The sequence below is a fragment of the Lasioglossum baleicum genome, chromosome 16 (assembly GCF_051020765.1).
Source record: "Lasioglossum baleicum chromosome 16, iyLasBale1, whole genome shotgun sequence".
Lineage (NCBI taxonomy): Eukaryota > Metazoa > Arthropoda > Insecta > Hymenoptera > Halictidae > Lasioglossum > Lasioglossum baleicum.
The window spans coordinates 5,323,509-5,337,486 of NC_134944.1; the positions used below are offsets into that span (position 1 = coordinate 5,323,509).

At 42.9% G+C, this 13,978-nt stretch overlaps 1 protein-coding gene across 15 annotated transcripts in view; it reads left to right on the top strand.

Annotated features, from left to right (window-relative positions):
• Positions 1 to 13,978, top strand: part of LOC143217386 (protein turtle) — a 102,058-nt gene that overhangs the window by 36,966 nt on the left and 51,114 nt on the right. For 13 of the 15 annotated variants that reach the window (XR_013010798.1, XR_013010800.1, XR_013010795.1 and 10 more), the window contains one exon: positions 5,153 to 5,286. Coding sequence is in view for 9 of the 15 variants with exons in the window: in XM_076441617.1 (XP_076297732.1) it covers positions 5,153 to 5,286 (134 nt within the window). In the remaining 6 variants the exon portion in view is untranslated. The remainder of the gene's footprint in view (positions 1 to 5,152; positions 5,287 to 13,978) is intronic. The other 2 variants (XM_076441612.1, XM_076441613.1) reach the window with 1 other exon arrangement.

Genomic DNA, 13,978 nt, shown 5'->3' on the forward strand with positions numbered 1-13,978 from the left:
TTACCAAGTACTTTCCTCTTAAAAAATTCCTTAGTGGGCCCTAACGACCAGACCGTCAAACTTGGTGACCCCGCAGGCAACATCCGGAAGCTCTCACGAGCCTAATCATTGCGTAGGAAGTTCCAAAGAACGTGGGGTTAACCGAAGGAGCCGGGCACGCAGGAACGCATCTCGTTTCAGCCAGTGTTTGCTCTAAGGGTATCCAATTACGCTAAATGATTAAAACCTGTGCTCTAGACGAAAGTTAGCCGAGGCGGCAGAATGCTCGTTAGCTCCCGGTTAATTGCTTCCTCCGGTTCGCGTCGTCCCGTGCCGCGTTTCTCGCGTGTGTACCGAGCTTAAGCGTTCCGCGTAGCCCCCTCTCCTTTTCTGTTGCACTGTCTCAGGCCAACTATTTAGCCATGCACGCGATACAGCTCGATAGAGGAGTGGCTGCTTAATATCACGGTTCGCCGATGCTCGAAAATTTGGCGACAGAAGATCCCCTTCTCGCGGGACAATCCGACGTCCTCGGCTTCTCGGCTCGGTTTCCTCGAGGCGGATCTCGTTACACGTGCTTCCGTCGTTGGCGGAGGTTGGCAGCGAGTGATCTAAGTCTTAGGAACGCTCTCCGACATCCTCCGGGGCCAAACGATGTCGGTGAGTTTGTCAATCCTTGATTCAGGCGATGGGAAACAGTTTAGTTTATTTCTACTGACGTGTGGGCGTGGCTTCGTTGCTCCAAAATCATCCAACGGAAAACGATGAATGATCCTCAAAATCTAGCTTCGAATTTCCATCTTAGTATCTAGCTTATCGAAAGTGGGCGTGGCTTTGTTGCTCCAGAATCGTCCCACGGAAAACGATGAATGATCCTCAAAATCTAACTTCGAATTTCCATCTTAATATCTAGCTTATCGAAAGTGGGCGTAGCTAGGCCGCAACGTCACACACTGTAGCCAATAATTCGGCTAGAACCGAAGGTGCCAGAGGAATGATCCAATCGGACGGTTTGAAAGGAGGCTTCTTGTGAGGCACGGAGAGTAGGCGTAGCTCTGTTCCCGTGTGGGCATGGCCTCGGCGCTCTTCGGTGGAATCTCTGCCGTGAAAAGCGCTGCACATCTCAACGAAGAGATTGTTCGGGAACGAATCAATGTTTCCAGGATGACGAGGCTCGGAAACAAGCCCGTTGATCGATGATCGATCACGAGCGACCGAGCTTGGACTGTCGACTTTGAAGCCGGCAGAGAACGATTCTCCACGGTCCCTCTTTTCCGCGTGGTTTTTCCTACGATTCACAGGAACGATCGTAGTTTTCACTCGCGCCGATCCGCGGATAACGGAGCGAGTTGAAGCGTGCTCGGTCTTTGTGCGGGCGAATAAAAACCGTCGACGCGACGCACGAGCAAAAGGAGTCGCCGGCTACCAAGGGACGCTGACGGAGACTCTCTCTTTATATATATATATATATGTATATAGATATATGCAGCTACCTACATAGATATTATGTAGCGGGCCACCGTGAACGCGTGCATCGGCTCCGGCCTGCCAATAACCCGGACAATAGCCGGCGACAATGGGAAGGAAAGCACCAGCGCCGATCAAAGTCGCAACCACCACCAACACGTGAGCCCGTCGCTTTCGAAACTAATCGCCGACTGTACGCTACTTGCCGATCATTCTTCCCCTTTTTCTTTCATCCTGCCCCACATTCAACGCCCCGCCCCCGGAATCATTTCAATGTGCTCTAACAGTCAACTCTTTGCCGCCTGCATCAGCTCCATCTCCCAAACACTTGCTAATTCCTCCTCGGGATCAAATCAAATTTTCTTCGGGATACTTGGGGACACTTACAAGGGAAGGACCCCAAGTGTCCGACTTCGATTTTGATAATTTTTTGTGAGATGATGGCATATGGATCCCTAATTATGTATGCAAAACATTAGGTGTAGTTACTCAATAGTTTTGAAGATATAAGCAATTAAAGTTTCATACCTGTGAATCGCTGCTAATGGAACTGCGAAAACTGCAGCTCTCAAATCATATGAAACTTTATTGTTTGTATCTTTGAAACTATTTAGTAACTGCACCTAATATTTTGCACAGATAATTAGGGATCCATATACCATCGTCTCACAAAAAATTATCAAAATAGAAGTGGGACACTTGGAGTCCCTCCCTTGTTAGGTGATACAGATTTTATAGGAAATTGTGGGGGCAAACAAGTCGTAAGCCGAAAGGGGTTGCGCGTGGGTCAAGTTTTAATTTATTTAAAGGAGAACCACCAGGCTTAAAAATCTGAAATTTTACGCACCTGTCCAGGCATGTTCAAAGAGGTGCTCTGAATTTTTGCAAGTCGCCACCCCGAATATTTACAAAATTGCAAGGGCAAATTCCCCTGGATCGTAACTGAAGACGTACATCCTCAATTTTTGAGTCTCAGTGTTCAGAATCAAATGGTCCGGGGCTCATTTTCATGCTCACGGAAGCCGCAAGATGGCCACCACCCGGACCAAAAATAAAATGCAGGGATCAACAAAATGGCGACGCCTGGACACAGATTCTATCGTTGCTAGATCCCCTCTTCAAAAAATGCTCTGCCATTCGCAGAGCGAAATTGTCTTCTGAATAGCAAGTGCCATACTCTCGCACAGTCCGCCTATCATCTCCTTCGCCCGGCAAAGTGGCCGGAAACGGGCGCAATGGTCCGGCACGTTCGTTTGTCGTTTTTAATTCGCGAAATAGGTAATTGCCGGGTCCGCGAGCCTGTCCCCACGGACGCGCTTCGGGGTTTGTCACGCTAACTGCTCCGCTAATTGTGCGCGACTCTTTACCCGTGGCCCGGTTATTTCTTTTTTTCCATGATAACGAAATGGCGTGGCGTGTGCAGCCACGATTACACACACATATTTTCTCTCTTCGAAACAGTCCGGAAACTTTAACAATGGCTGACAATAAAAACAGTTGTCCCGGAGACCGGGCCACTCCCTAGGACTCGGTAATCACGATAATGGGAATCTGCGTTGGGCGTTCCTCTCGCCGAATTATTATGCGCGTTGCGTACAACGCTCGACGGAATAGCCTCGTTCCAGGGTGAACGCCGTGCCCGAGGATGTTAATAATTTCATTAGGGCGTCGTTAGAAATGCTAACGACACCGGTATCCTCTGCCAATCGGGGGACGACCGATTGACAGCTTTAAGGACCATCGAAATCATGCTTCTTCGTTAGATCACCCCATTATGGGATTAACTGTGGACTCCATAAGCCACTAGCAGCGCCCCCTCTGTCTCCCGCCATCTTGTTTACCTTCATTTCACTGTGAAATGCGATGCCATAAGTTTGCCGAGATGCAATTCACTTGGAAGATTTGAAAAGTTTAGGAAGCACTTCAATTGGACCGCGGATTTTTATGCGGAACTTTAGTAATAACAAGAACTTTTTACATGTATTCTTAAATATTGATAACTAGACTCCCGGATGTTTATGCAAAATAAGTTTGTGCATCGATTGCGAGATGCAGGAGCTAAATATAAATTTATATTCTTCACTAGTAATTTTAATGTGATGTAAATAATATCTTAATACGCTAAAAATCTTTTAATACTTTCACATAAAATCCGCAGTCTCTCTATTGATAACAAAAAAGGAAAATCTTATTTGAAACACATATAAATGCCGTGTTTTATAAAGCTGATTCAGGCAGGAGTGGGATAGTGGAGTTTGAATAAAGTTGTTTGAAGGAAACTCTAGTGAAATTTCTGTTCACACAGGACGTGTATTATATCGATGAGAATATCCGAGCAATATCCGCTGTCATCGAGGAATGTTCGCCTTGATCCGTGGAACGGCTAGACAGGAGGATTTATCGCTTAACCGTTTGTCGTGGTGAAACGCGTCGCGGAAACACGTCGCGAGTCAAAGGGAGCCGGTATCAAAGTCGGATCCATTATTCGAATGGGTCTCATAGCGATTTTTATGCCGTTCCCCTAGAATATTCCTGGCCTTTGACGCGAGGCTGTCGAGCGTGCTTAGACTTCGCCGGTTAAGAGCCATAGCCGCAGAAAAATCCCAAAAATCAATCTCCCCGAACGAATTTTCCTCCAAGAAATACTATACAGTCTCTACAAAAATTAATATTATGGCTCCAAAAAATTTAGGTATCTTCTCCAAATGTTACTTAATAAGTGGGCAAAATTTAAAATTTTTACACCAAGTAGTTTTCTTTTAAAAAATTTGCATGCGTGACTTTATGATCTGTGCGACGAACCGGGGAGACCTCTGAACTTGTCCTCACTATAGGCACTGTAGTTTCTACAAAAATGAATATTACGGCTTGATAAAATTTGGGCAGATTCCTCAAATATTAGTTAACAAGTGTGCAAAATTTCAAATTTTTAGACAGAGTAGTTTTCTTTTAAAAAATTCCCATGGTTCACTTTGGATCACTGCGAGGAATCAGGAAGACTCTAAAACTTTGCCTCACTGCTGGCATTGTAGATTTTGCAAAAATAAATATTATGGCTTCAAAAAATTCGGGTGAATGCTTCAACTGTTACTTAACAAATGTGCAAAATTTGAAATTGTTATACCAAATATTTTCCATTTAAAAAATTCCCGTAGTTCACTTTAGATCAATGTGAGAAATCAGGAAGACCCTAAAACTTTGCCTCACTACTGGCGTTGTAGATTTTGCAAAAATAAATATTATGGCTTCAAAAAATTCGGGTGAATGCTTCAACTGTTACTTAACATGTGTGCAAACTTTCAAATTGTTATACCAAATATTCTCCATTTAAAAAATTCGCATAGCTGATTTATTTACGGGTGTCAAACTCGACACACCCTTTGAAACAGACGCGAACAAATTCATCATATCAAAACAGCGTTCTGGTCAACAATGCAACATTATTCCAACAAATGAATTACGAATGGATAACGAATGGATCAACGCGTCGGGCAATGAACACTGAAATTGAACAAAGGTTCTATTATATATACTAACCCAAACCAATTAATCGTTTCAAAATTGCCTTCTGACAAACAGTGCAACATTAACCCACCGAACGAATCACAAATCGATAAATGCACTGACCGGTGTACAGAAAGAATTCACTAAAAAATCGGACGATTTATCTCGGTGACTGAAAGAGTGTTTAATTGTTTTGTTGCAGGTCTCTGCCACCAGGACGCGGTGCACATCACGGCAATCCTGGGGGAGAGCGTTGTCTTCAACTGTCACGTAGAGTTCCCCGGTGAGCACCCAGTGCCCTACGTTCTCCAATGGGAGAAGAAGGTAGGCGACACGGTACGATATCGGACGACACCCTCTGCTCTCTATATCCGTGAGTTAAATACGTGGGCCCCGCTCGAAACAAAACGATCGCGTTCCTGGTATCAGCGACATACGCGCATTCATCGCAAAAATCGCAAACCACATCTCTCATCCCCCTAAACGCCACCGTAAAAGCGTTCTCGGTTATTTACGATCCGGTTGCGTCCCGAATAAACACCATTACGGAACACGGTATTCTGCCACCTGGATGAAATTGCCAGCCAGCGAGACACTATTCTCCAAACACAATTGTCTATTTTTCGAAACAAGTCGTTCCATTATTTCGGAAATTCCAAGTCTTCTTTCTGAAAGTATCATTGAGATGAGAAATAGATGTTGATCCTGTATCTTTCAAATAGGGCAGACAATTTTTATTTTATCAAGCACATCAAAGTTATTGGGAAGAGAAATAAATATCTGTGTGGCTTCTGTATCTTGAAAATAGGGCTGACAATTTTTCTTTTATTATATTATACATATACATCAAAGTTATTGGGAAGGGAAATAAATGTCTATGTAGCTCCCGTGTCTTTCAAACAGGGCTGACAATTTTTGTTTTATTACGTACATCAAAATTATTGGGAAGAGAAATAAATATCTGTGCAGCTCCTGTATCTTGAAAATCGGACAGACAATTTTTATTTTATTACGTACGTCAAAATTATTGGGAAGAGAAATAAATATCAATGTAGCTCCTGTATCTTGAAAATAGGGCAGACAATTTTTATTTTATTATAGACATCAAAGTTATTGGGAAGAGAAATAAATGTCTCTTTTAATGTTTCAAATGTGCCTTTCAAATAGGGGGCTTACAGTTTTTATTTTATTACGTACATCAAAATTATTGGGAAGAGAAATAAATTTAGGTCCTGCTTCTTTGAAAGAGAGCAGACAATTTTTATTTTATTACGTTCATCAATATTATTGGGAAGAGAAATAAATATCTATGTAGCTTCTGTATCTTGAAAGTAGGGTAGACAATTTTTATTTTATTATAGACATCAAAGTTATTGGGAAGAGAAATAAATGTCTCTTTTAATGTTTCAAATGTGCCTTTCAAATAGGGCTGACAGTTTTTATTTTATTACGTACATCAAAATTATTGGAAACAGAAATAAATATCTATGTAGCTTCTGTATCTTGAAAATAGGGCAGACAAATTTTTATTTTATTATAGACATCAAAGTTATTGGGAAGAGAAATAAATGTCTCTTTCAATGTTTCAAATGTGTCTTTCAAATAGGACTTGGGATAGAAATAAATGTAGATCCTGTATCTTGAAAATAGGGCAGACAATTTTTATTTTGCACTATAAATACGGATAAGATTTAGGTAGAATTTTGTGTATGTGGTTTTGTAAAAATCCCATAAATAGTCGCCCTGAGACTCGTGCTGCGAATTTCGCAAGCGATCCCTTTCGCGATACTTTCCGTCGGTGGTAGCAACCGGATAACGTCGTCGCCGGGATCGGCCAGTGACCGTGTCTGTCGTTGTCAGAGGAAACGATAAAAAGAGCAACGTCGCCGGGGGTTGCTCTGCGGGGGTGGAAAGATTCGATCGTACCATTCATAGAACCCTTTCTCTGTCGCCACCCCCTCCACGACAAGTTTCACGCTCCAGTTTCCCCGATTACGCAACGTTCGACCACTGGAACGAAAAAGAGAAGCCAACGTACCAACATGGCGGCGCCCTTACCTGTAAAATCCCTGAACTTTAAACACGCGTAACTTCTGAACCAGTGAATTTCTAACATTGAAACTTGGATTTTACGAATTTCCTTCTCAAAATCTACAGGATTATATTATAAAAAGCGAAAAATTTTTAGTCCTGTTAGCTGAAGTTGAACTACATTTATCATCAAAATGTGTTTGCGTGGAAAAATTCGATCGTGATCATTGAACATTCATGTCCCCCATCATCGCTGATACCAGACGCGATCCGAAACAGAAAGAAGAAGAAGTGGGCGGGGCCCCGTGGGCACACACATTTTCTCTTAAAGCATCGCCAGTATTTGTCGAGCGATTATATGAATTGGCTTACACTTGTACTTGTGTTCGTTCGGCGATTTGTTCCGCTTCCAATATTGCTTACAATTTCGTACTTTCCGTTCCCTTTCGTTGTTTTACGTTATCCCTTGATTTCTGTTCGCGTTGTACGATCATTTTGGTTTCTGTTCACGTTTTGTGTTTGTCTGTTGTCTTGATTCTCGTTGGTTGGAATCGGCGGCGAACGGGACACGCCTCGCAGATACATGTTTCGTTTATTATTACGTTGGCTTCCCGCTCGCGTAGAGTTCTTCAAGTATCGATCGTAATACATTGTTCTGTAAACGTTTCTTTAATAATATATATATATATTTATATACATATATATACTGTATACGTATGTATATCTGTATACCCGGACTGGAGAGGGCAGAGCACGTTTTTCTACGTCGATCAACGAAAGTCATCCGATCACATGATTTTTCTCTCTCTCTATCTATCTATCTATCTATCTGTCTCGACGCTCCTTCGGTCATTCACATTCGCATTTCTTCATCATACTCGCGAATTCGCCGGGCCACGAGATCGCCGGGTCGTTACTGACCCACGACGTCGTTCTTTCTTCTCGGAGGCGGGAAATCGGGAAATCACACGTCTCTGTCTCTCTAACCTCTGGTGTTCTGCATGACGTTGCGGGCGCGGACGAACTCGCGGATCTGCCAATGGGGATCGATTAAAAAATAGCTGGTAAATAAATTAAATTCGCTGTTGACTCGAAGCTATTCTAACTTGAAAATTAAACATTTCTTCCGATCTAGAATATTTCCATCCCCTATTATTTTTGACATTTTATGGATATGAAATTGGCATGATACCTCATACAATACCTAACCGTTTAGTAATTGATTAGTAGACTGCGGATCTTTATGCATTTATAGCAAAATTGAGTAAATGAAATTTAAAACTGTTGGAAAATTTTTTAGAAAATGTCAACATATGATTTTTCTTGTATTATATTAAAATCATTAAGGGAAGAAATAACATTCAGTTTGGTTTGTATTTCTTGCAATCGAAGCAGACACTTTTTATTTTGCATGAAGATCCACGGTCTATATTGATTAGATACAAATGTATTTGATAATATAAATAATATTTTGAATAATGCTACAGCAATTTTTAGTGGTGCCTCAGAGGGGACAACCGAGTGCAAAGGGTTAAAATTGGTCTTCACCCTCTGCGCTACAATGGTAACTCTGAGGTCTCCAGTAAAAATTGAGGTGGTCAGTAAAAATTGCCATACCTTTATTCGAAACAGTATTAATATTATTAAATTCACCTGTAGTCTATAAATTGTGAAAAGCTCGACTATTGTGTATGAGAAAACAGGTCCAATTCACTTTTTGCACAATGTAGAAAAGATGGCGCCAGTAAAAATTGCCATACCATTATTCGAAACAGTATTAATATTAAATATTTCGATATATCGATCGTAAATTTGTTCATAAAACCTGTATTAAGCTATCGGCGCACTAGTTCGATCATTTGCTATTTAAAAGCAATTTTGCAAATTACCACATTGTTACTTCAACGTTTCGATCTTAACTTAAATCATTTTCAAGAAATAATTGCGTCTGTAACTTATTACATATTCAGATATTATATTGCACGTTAAACTGAGTTGAAGAAAAACTATTACTCGCTTGCTTTGTGAAAAAGAAATTTAAATTTGCTGAAATCGTGAGACACATGTTATTATATAGTATTAATATTATTAAATTCGTCTGTATTTTATAAATAGTAGAAAGCTGTTCTATGAGAAAACAGGTTCAGTTCACTTTTTGCACAATATAAAACAGATCACATAGGATAAAAATGACCTGGATAGAAAGAAATGTCTTGATTTTCGAATGAAAATTGCTTCGAGTCCAGACTAGAAAAAGTACATCGTTTACAAAATTCTCAGACCAGCCGAAAAATGAATTCCCAACACGAGTTGCGGGATTTTCATGAATTTCGATCCCCGATTATGGCAAATCGGCGAGTTCGCACGCGAGCACGACCGCGGCTGACCTAACATGCCACAAGACGAATGGCGGTTCGTATCGTCTGCGCGGCATTAAAAAATTATGGCTGCGACGCGTTATCTCGTTGTCGTTACGAGAGGCGGCCCGCGCACCTGCATGCTCGTAGCTTCCGGCGAACTAATCTTCGTGTCACGCGTCGACGTACGGTCGACGCTTTGTTACCGTTTCACCGTTCAATCCCGACCAGTTTTTTCCACCGGGAAAACCGTGGAAAACGGAGGGAAAAGCTGCACGGGAAATATGTGTATCCTCCTCTTTTCCCCCTTAACCCGCACACGGTTTCCAGTTCGAAATGAAACGGAGCTCGCGGGGATATGGTTTACGCGCGCGCACACCAAGGGTTCAAACGGGGTTCGCGTCGGCGATTCGATTCGGAAAGCGAAACTCGCGCGAATTGTCCGCGGATTTCCACCGCGGAATTCAATTTCTCCGGCGAGAGATCCGGCCGCGATTCGCAACGGAAACACAATTTTCTTCCGTTTGTCGATCGCCGCGAAAATTGCTACCTGCCCCGGGTCTTGTGTCTTCGCAGGAATTTTCTCGAGTTTTGTTGCGAACTTTTTTAATTCGTTCGCTTCGAATCCCCGACGAATTTTTACCCTTTCTTGGATTTTCACGCGAGATATTAAAATGAAAGGAATTTTATCGCGCGGGGTTCTGGGAAAATTGAATTTCGTACGAGCGGAAACAAAATTTTCAGAAAGATCTTCGAAGGATCTACTCGACGAAGTGGGCCATTTTGAATGTCAGCTCTGCCATAATCACCAAGACAGAATTTCAGTCTAGGTAAAACAGGAAGCCGGTTAATTTCCGTGGATTGATTAGGTCGCCGCTAATTGCGTGAACGCGCTAGTCGATCTGTGGGAAGGATTAAGTGTTGTCGGCGGTAGCATAATCGGATTTTTGCGTTTGAGAGTGAAGGGATCGACGAGGGAGAGTCGCGATCGACACCGGATTTCGAGACGATTAGCGGCGTGGCGACGCGCGTCGCGTTGTGTCGCGTCGGCCTCGGTCGAAACGCATTAACCGTGAATTCAATATTGACTCGGCTAACCCGCGTATCCATCGTCGTGTAATTAATTAATCGATCGATCGATTCCGCAGGACAATACTGTGATTGCCGCAAATGACAATCGCATCCGCTTCCGCCCGGCCGACCGGGCTCCTCTTATATGGCGATCGGCAGCTGCGAGCGTCACCGATCATCGACTTCCTCCTCCGCGATCTCTCACGGGATCCCGACCGATAGAAATTGATTGGAAGTATAATGTCCGCATTGTACGGTTATCGTTAACGGCACGCGCTCATTGTCTGCGAGACCCCTTTCAACTGTACACGCCGCCGTGGTCACGCGGCCGTCTGTCGCCGCGAGTGTTGCAACAGAGACGGCAAAGTTTAACTGTATTCTCGATTCCATCGATTTTCGACATTAAAACGAATAGTGAAGATTAAATGCACTATTATTTTTAATTGTTGTCTTTGTAGAGGTTCAAACGAAATTTTTAAATTATTCTCGCGTTAAACGATGTTCTACTCACGTGTCGAATCTCTGTCGGATTGCTGAGATTTATAATCGAGACACTTCAGGGAGAAACGTGGAGAAACTTGGCAACCATGATCTGGAATATTTTGAAAATGTTCTGTGACGTAGTTCAGGGATAATTAGGGGGAGTTTAAGTCATCGTTTTGACGAGTTTCAATTTGTTTAGAAAATACGAGTCTCCGAATCTTACAATTCTTGCATATTTTCATGAATGAGTAAAGCAGAGAAGAGTAGTCATAAAACATGGTAACCATGTTGAGGAATATTTTTCAAAATGCACTGTGATATAGATCAACGATAATTAGGTGGAGTTTCAGTCATTACTTTGATGGTTCCCAATTTGTTTATAAAATATAATCCTTTTCATGAATAAGTAAAAGAAGGGACAAGAAGGATAATCAAGAAACTTGGCAACCATGTACCGGAATATTTTTCAGAATGTTCTGCGACGTAGTTCCGGGATAATTAGGGGGAGTTTAAGTCATCAGTCTGACGATTTCTTAGTACATTTTTTGTTGTAAAGAGATGCAAGCCTATGCAAGCAGCTGCGAGTAGACGCGCGAAAAGTGATCGCGCTCGCGCGTCCAACGCGCCACGCTCGGGGAAAAAAGTCGGACGGGAAGAGAAATTAGTTGTCAGCCGCAGTGGCAAGGGGTGAAACCCGGGGTGAGGGGTGAACCAGGGATGAGGGGTTGTAAGGGGGTTGGCCAGGGTGCCCGGAGCTCCCCCGCGTGATTTATGCGAGCATAAAAAAGAAAACAGCCCCGCGGACCGCCGCCGCTTGGAAATGGAAATGGCGACAGCGGAGAGATCTTCCGAACAATTCCTTTTTCGAATGGGAAAATTGTTGAACGCGTGTCCGATGTAATTCCACCCTCTGGAAAGCATTCCACCCTAGCTGGGGAAATATAATTTCAGAGAAATTTTCAATCGAACAATTCTTTTAAATTTGCACGGTGTGTTGAGAAAAAGAAACGAATACAGAAATACAAAAATCGTAAATCTCTCCACAGACGTTCAAAAAATTGCGAATTTTACGGAATCTTCCTCCTACAGGAAGAACAAAAATAACGAACGCAACAAATAAATATAATATTGGTAAACTTCAGATAGTTCCTGTAAAGTAAACAATCAGATCTCGGAAAAATTTGAAATTTTACAGATGGTGGTACAATGCATAGGCCGAAAGGTCCAGCAGACTGAAATCCCCGTAAAAATGATTCCAGGCTCTGTGATACGCATCCGTGGCTCTTTTCCCGCAATATTTCGGTGTTTTATTTTCTTTGAAGCGTAACCGCGGGCGATGCGTGTACCAGCAGAGAGATAGACGGTTCGCGAAATCGCGCGTTTTATTTGCGCTTTCCTCGGTTCCGCGCGAGCGGACGAAAGAGGACGCCCGCATTAGAATTTCGTGGAACAAGTGGTCACATGTGGGTGGCCTCGAAAATCGCGGTGTGTGCCCACCTTTCCCTTCTCCAGGAGGGACAACCGGGAGTTGTTACGCCGGCAAGCACAATTATCGGGGATTCCGAGCTGATTGCGTGCCACAAAGCGACACGCGGCGTTCGATTGATCCGCGTTTATCTAAATCATGACGTTTCGATCAGTGGGGCAAGATTAATAACATGAAATTCGTAGAAATCTTGAATTCCGTACAATTCTTGATGTTTGTAGAATTCTTAATCCTCGCAGATTTTGGCCGGGTCGCGCATCGATTAATCGAAACGTCGGCCACAGTCGAACCGTCTCGTCTCGCGGCAATATTCTCCGGGGGATTGTCGCGCACCGCTCTTTGTGTTTCCCGTACTGACGTACGAGCGATTATCCGCAGGTAATTTGCATACGCGTCTGTTTGCATCGCCGAGCGTGTTTAGGCAGGTACACAGCAAACAAAAAGAGCAGGGAACAACGGGACTGGTCGGTTGTAGCGCTCGCGCGCACCTCAGACTCGGAAAAACAAAGTCGCGCCACGCCACGAGGGGATTTGCATTCGGTTGCGGTGGCGGCTCCGCCCGGATCCAGCGTATACGCGGTTTTTCTATATACCGGGGGCTGTTTCAATTTTCAAATATAACGGCAGACTCGCGAGAAATCACTACCGGGAAACCGAATTGCTGTCGGGGATGAGGGTGAACCGTTCTTGAAGTTCGAGAGGTGAGATCGTGGTTTTTTGAAAGTTGGTGCGATGTGGTCGATATTGGAAAATTAATTGAACACGTTTAGAGTGGAGTTCAATTAATATCCACTTTTAGGATTAGACCGGAATTAAATACTGTGGACATGCGTCGAATCTTGAATTAGCGAAATTGATGATATTTCAGAGAAGAATGTAAAGAAACTTGGCAACGGTGTTGAGGATTTTGTTCGAAATGTACTGTGATGTAGTTCAAGGATAATTAGGGGCAGTTTAAGTCATCGTTTTAATGATTTTCAATTTGTTCATTAAGTACGAGCCTTAGAATTTTACAATTTTTGCATACTTTCATGAATGAGAAAACAAATGAGGAGAATCGTCAAGAAACTTGGCAACCATGTTGGAGAACATTCTTCAAAATTTCAGGGATAATTAGGGGCAGTTTAAGTCATCGTTTTAATGATTTTCAATTTGTTCATAAAATGCGAGCCTTAGAATTTTACAATTTTTGCTTACTTTCATGAATGACAAGTGAAGATAAATGTAGCATGACGTACTTCAGGGATAATTAGCGTGAGTTTTAAGTGATCGTGTTGATAGAATCGTGAATATTCATAATTTGCTGATGAGAGGATATCCGCCGCTATATCCTCCACACTCGCCAGTTTCCGAAGAAATTCTAATTTCCGGAAAAAGCATAAGCACCCGTCGTAAAAACGGTTTTTGCCCATCAGGAGCGTTCATTGGTTCGCGATCGCCCCGACCGGGAAAAAGGAAAAAGATAAGACCGAAAAACGAAGCGGAAAATAAAGAAACGTTCGCGTAAAAATGTGCTAATGCTCTCGGAGGGTTGGGGTGCAACGGAGCGAGGGTAACGAGTCGAGTTTTTCTTCCCGGCTCTCCTCTATTTTCGAAAGAG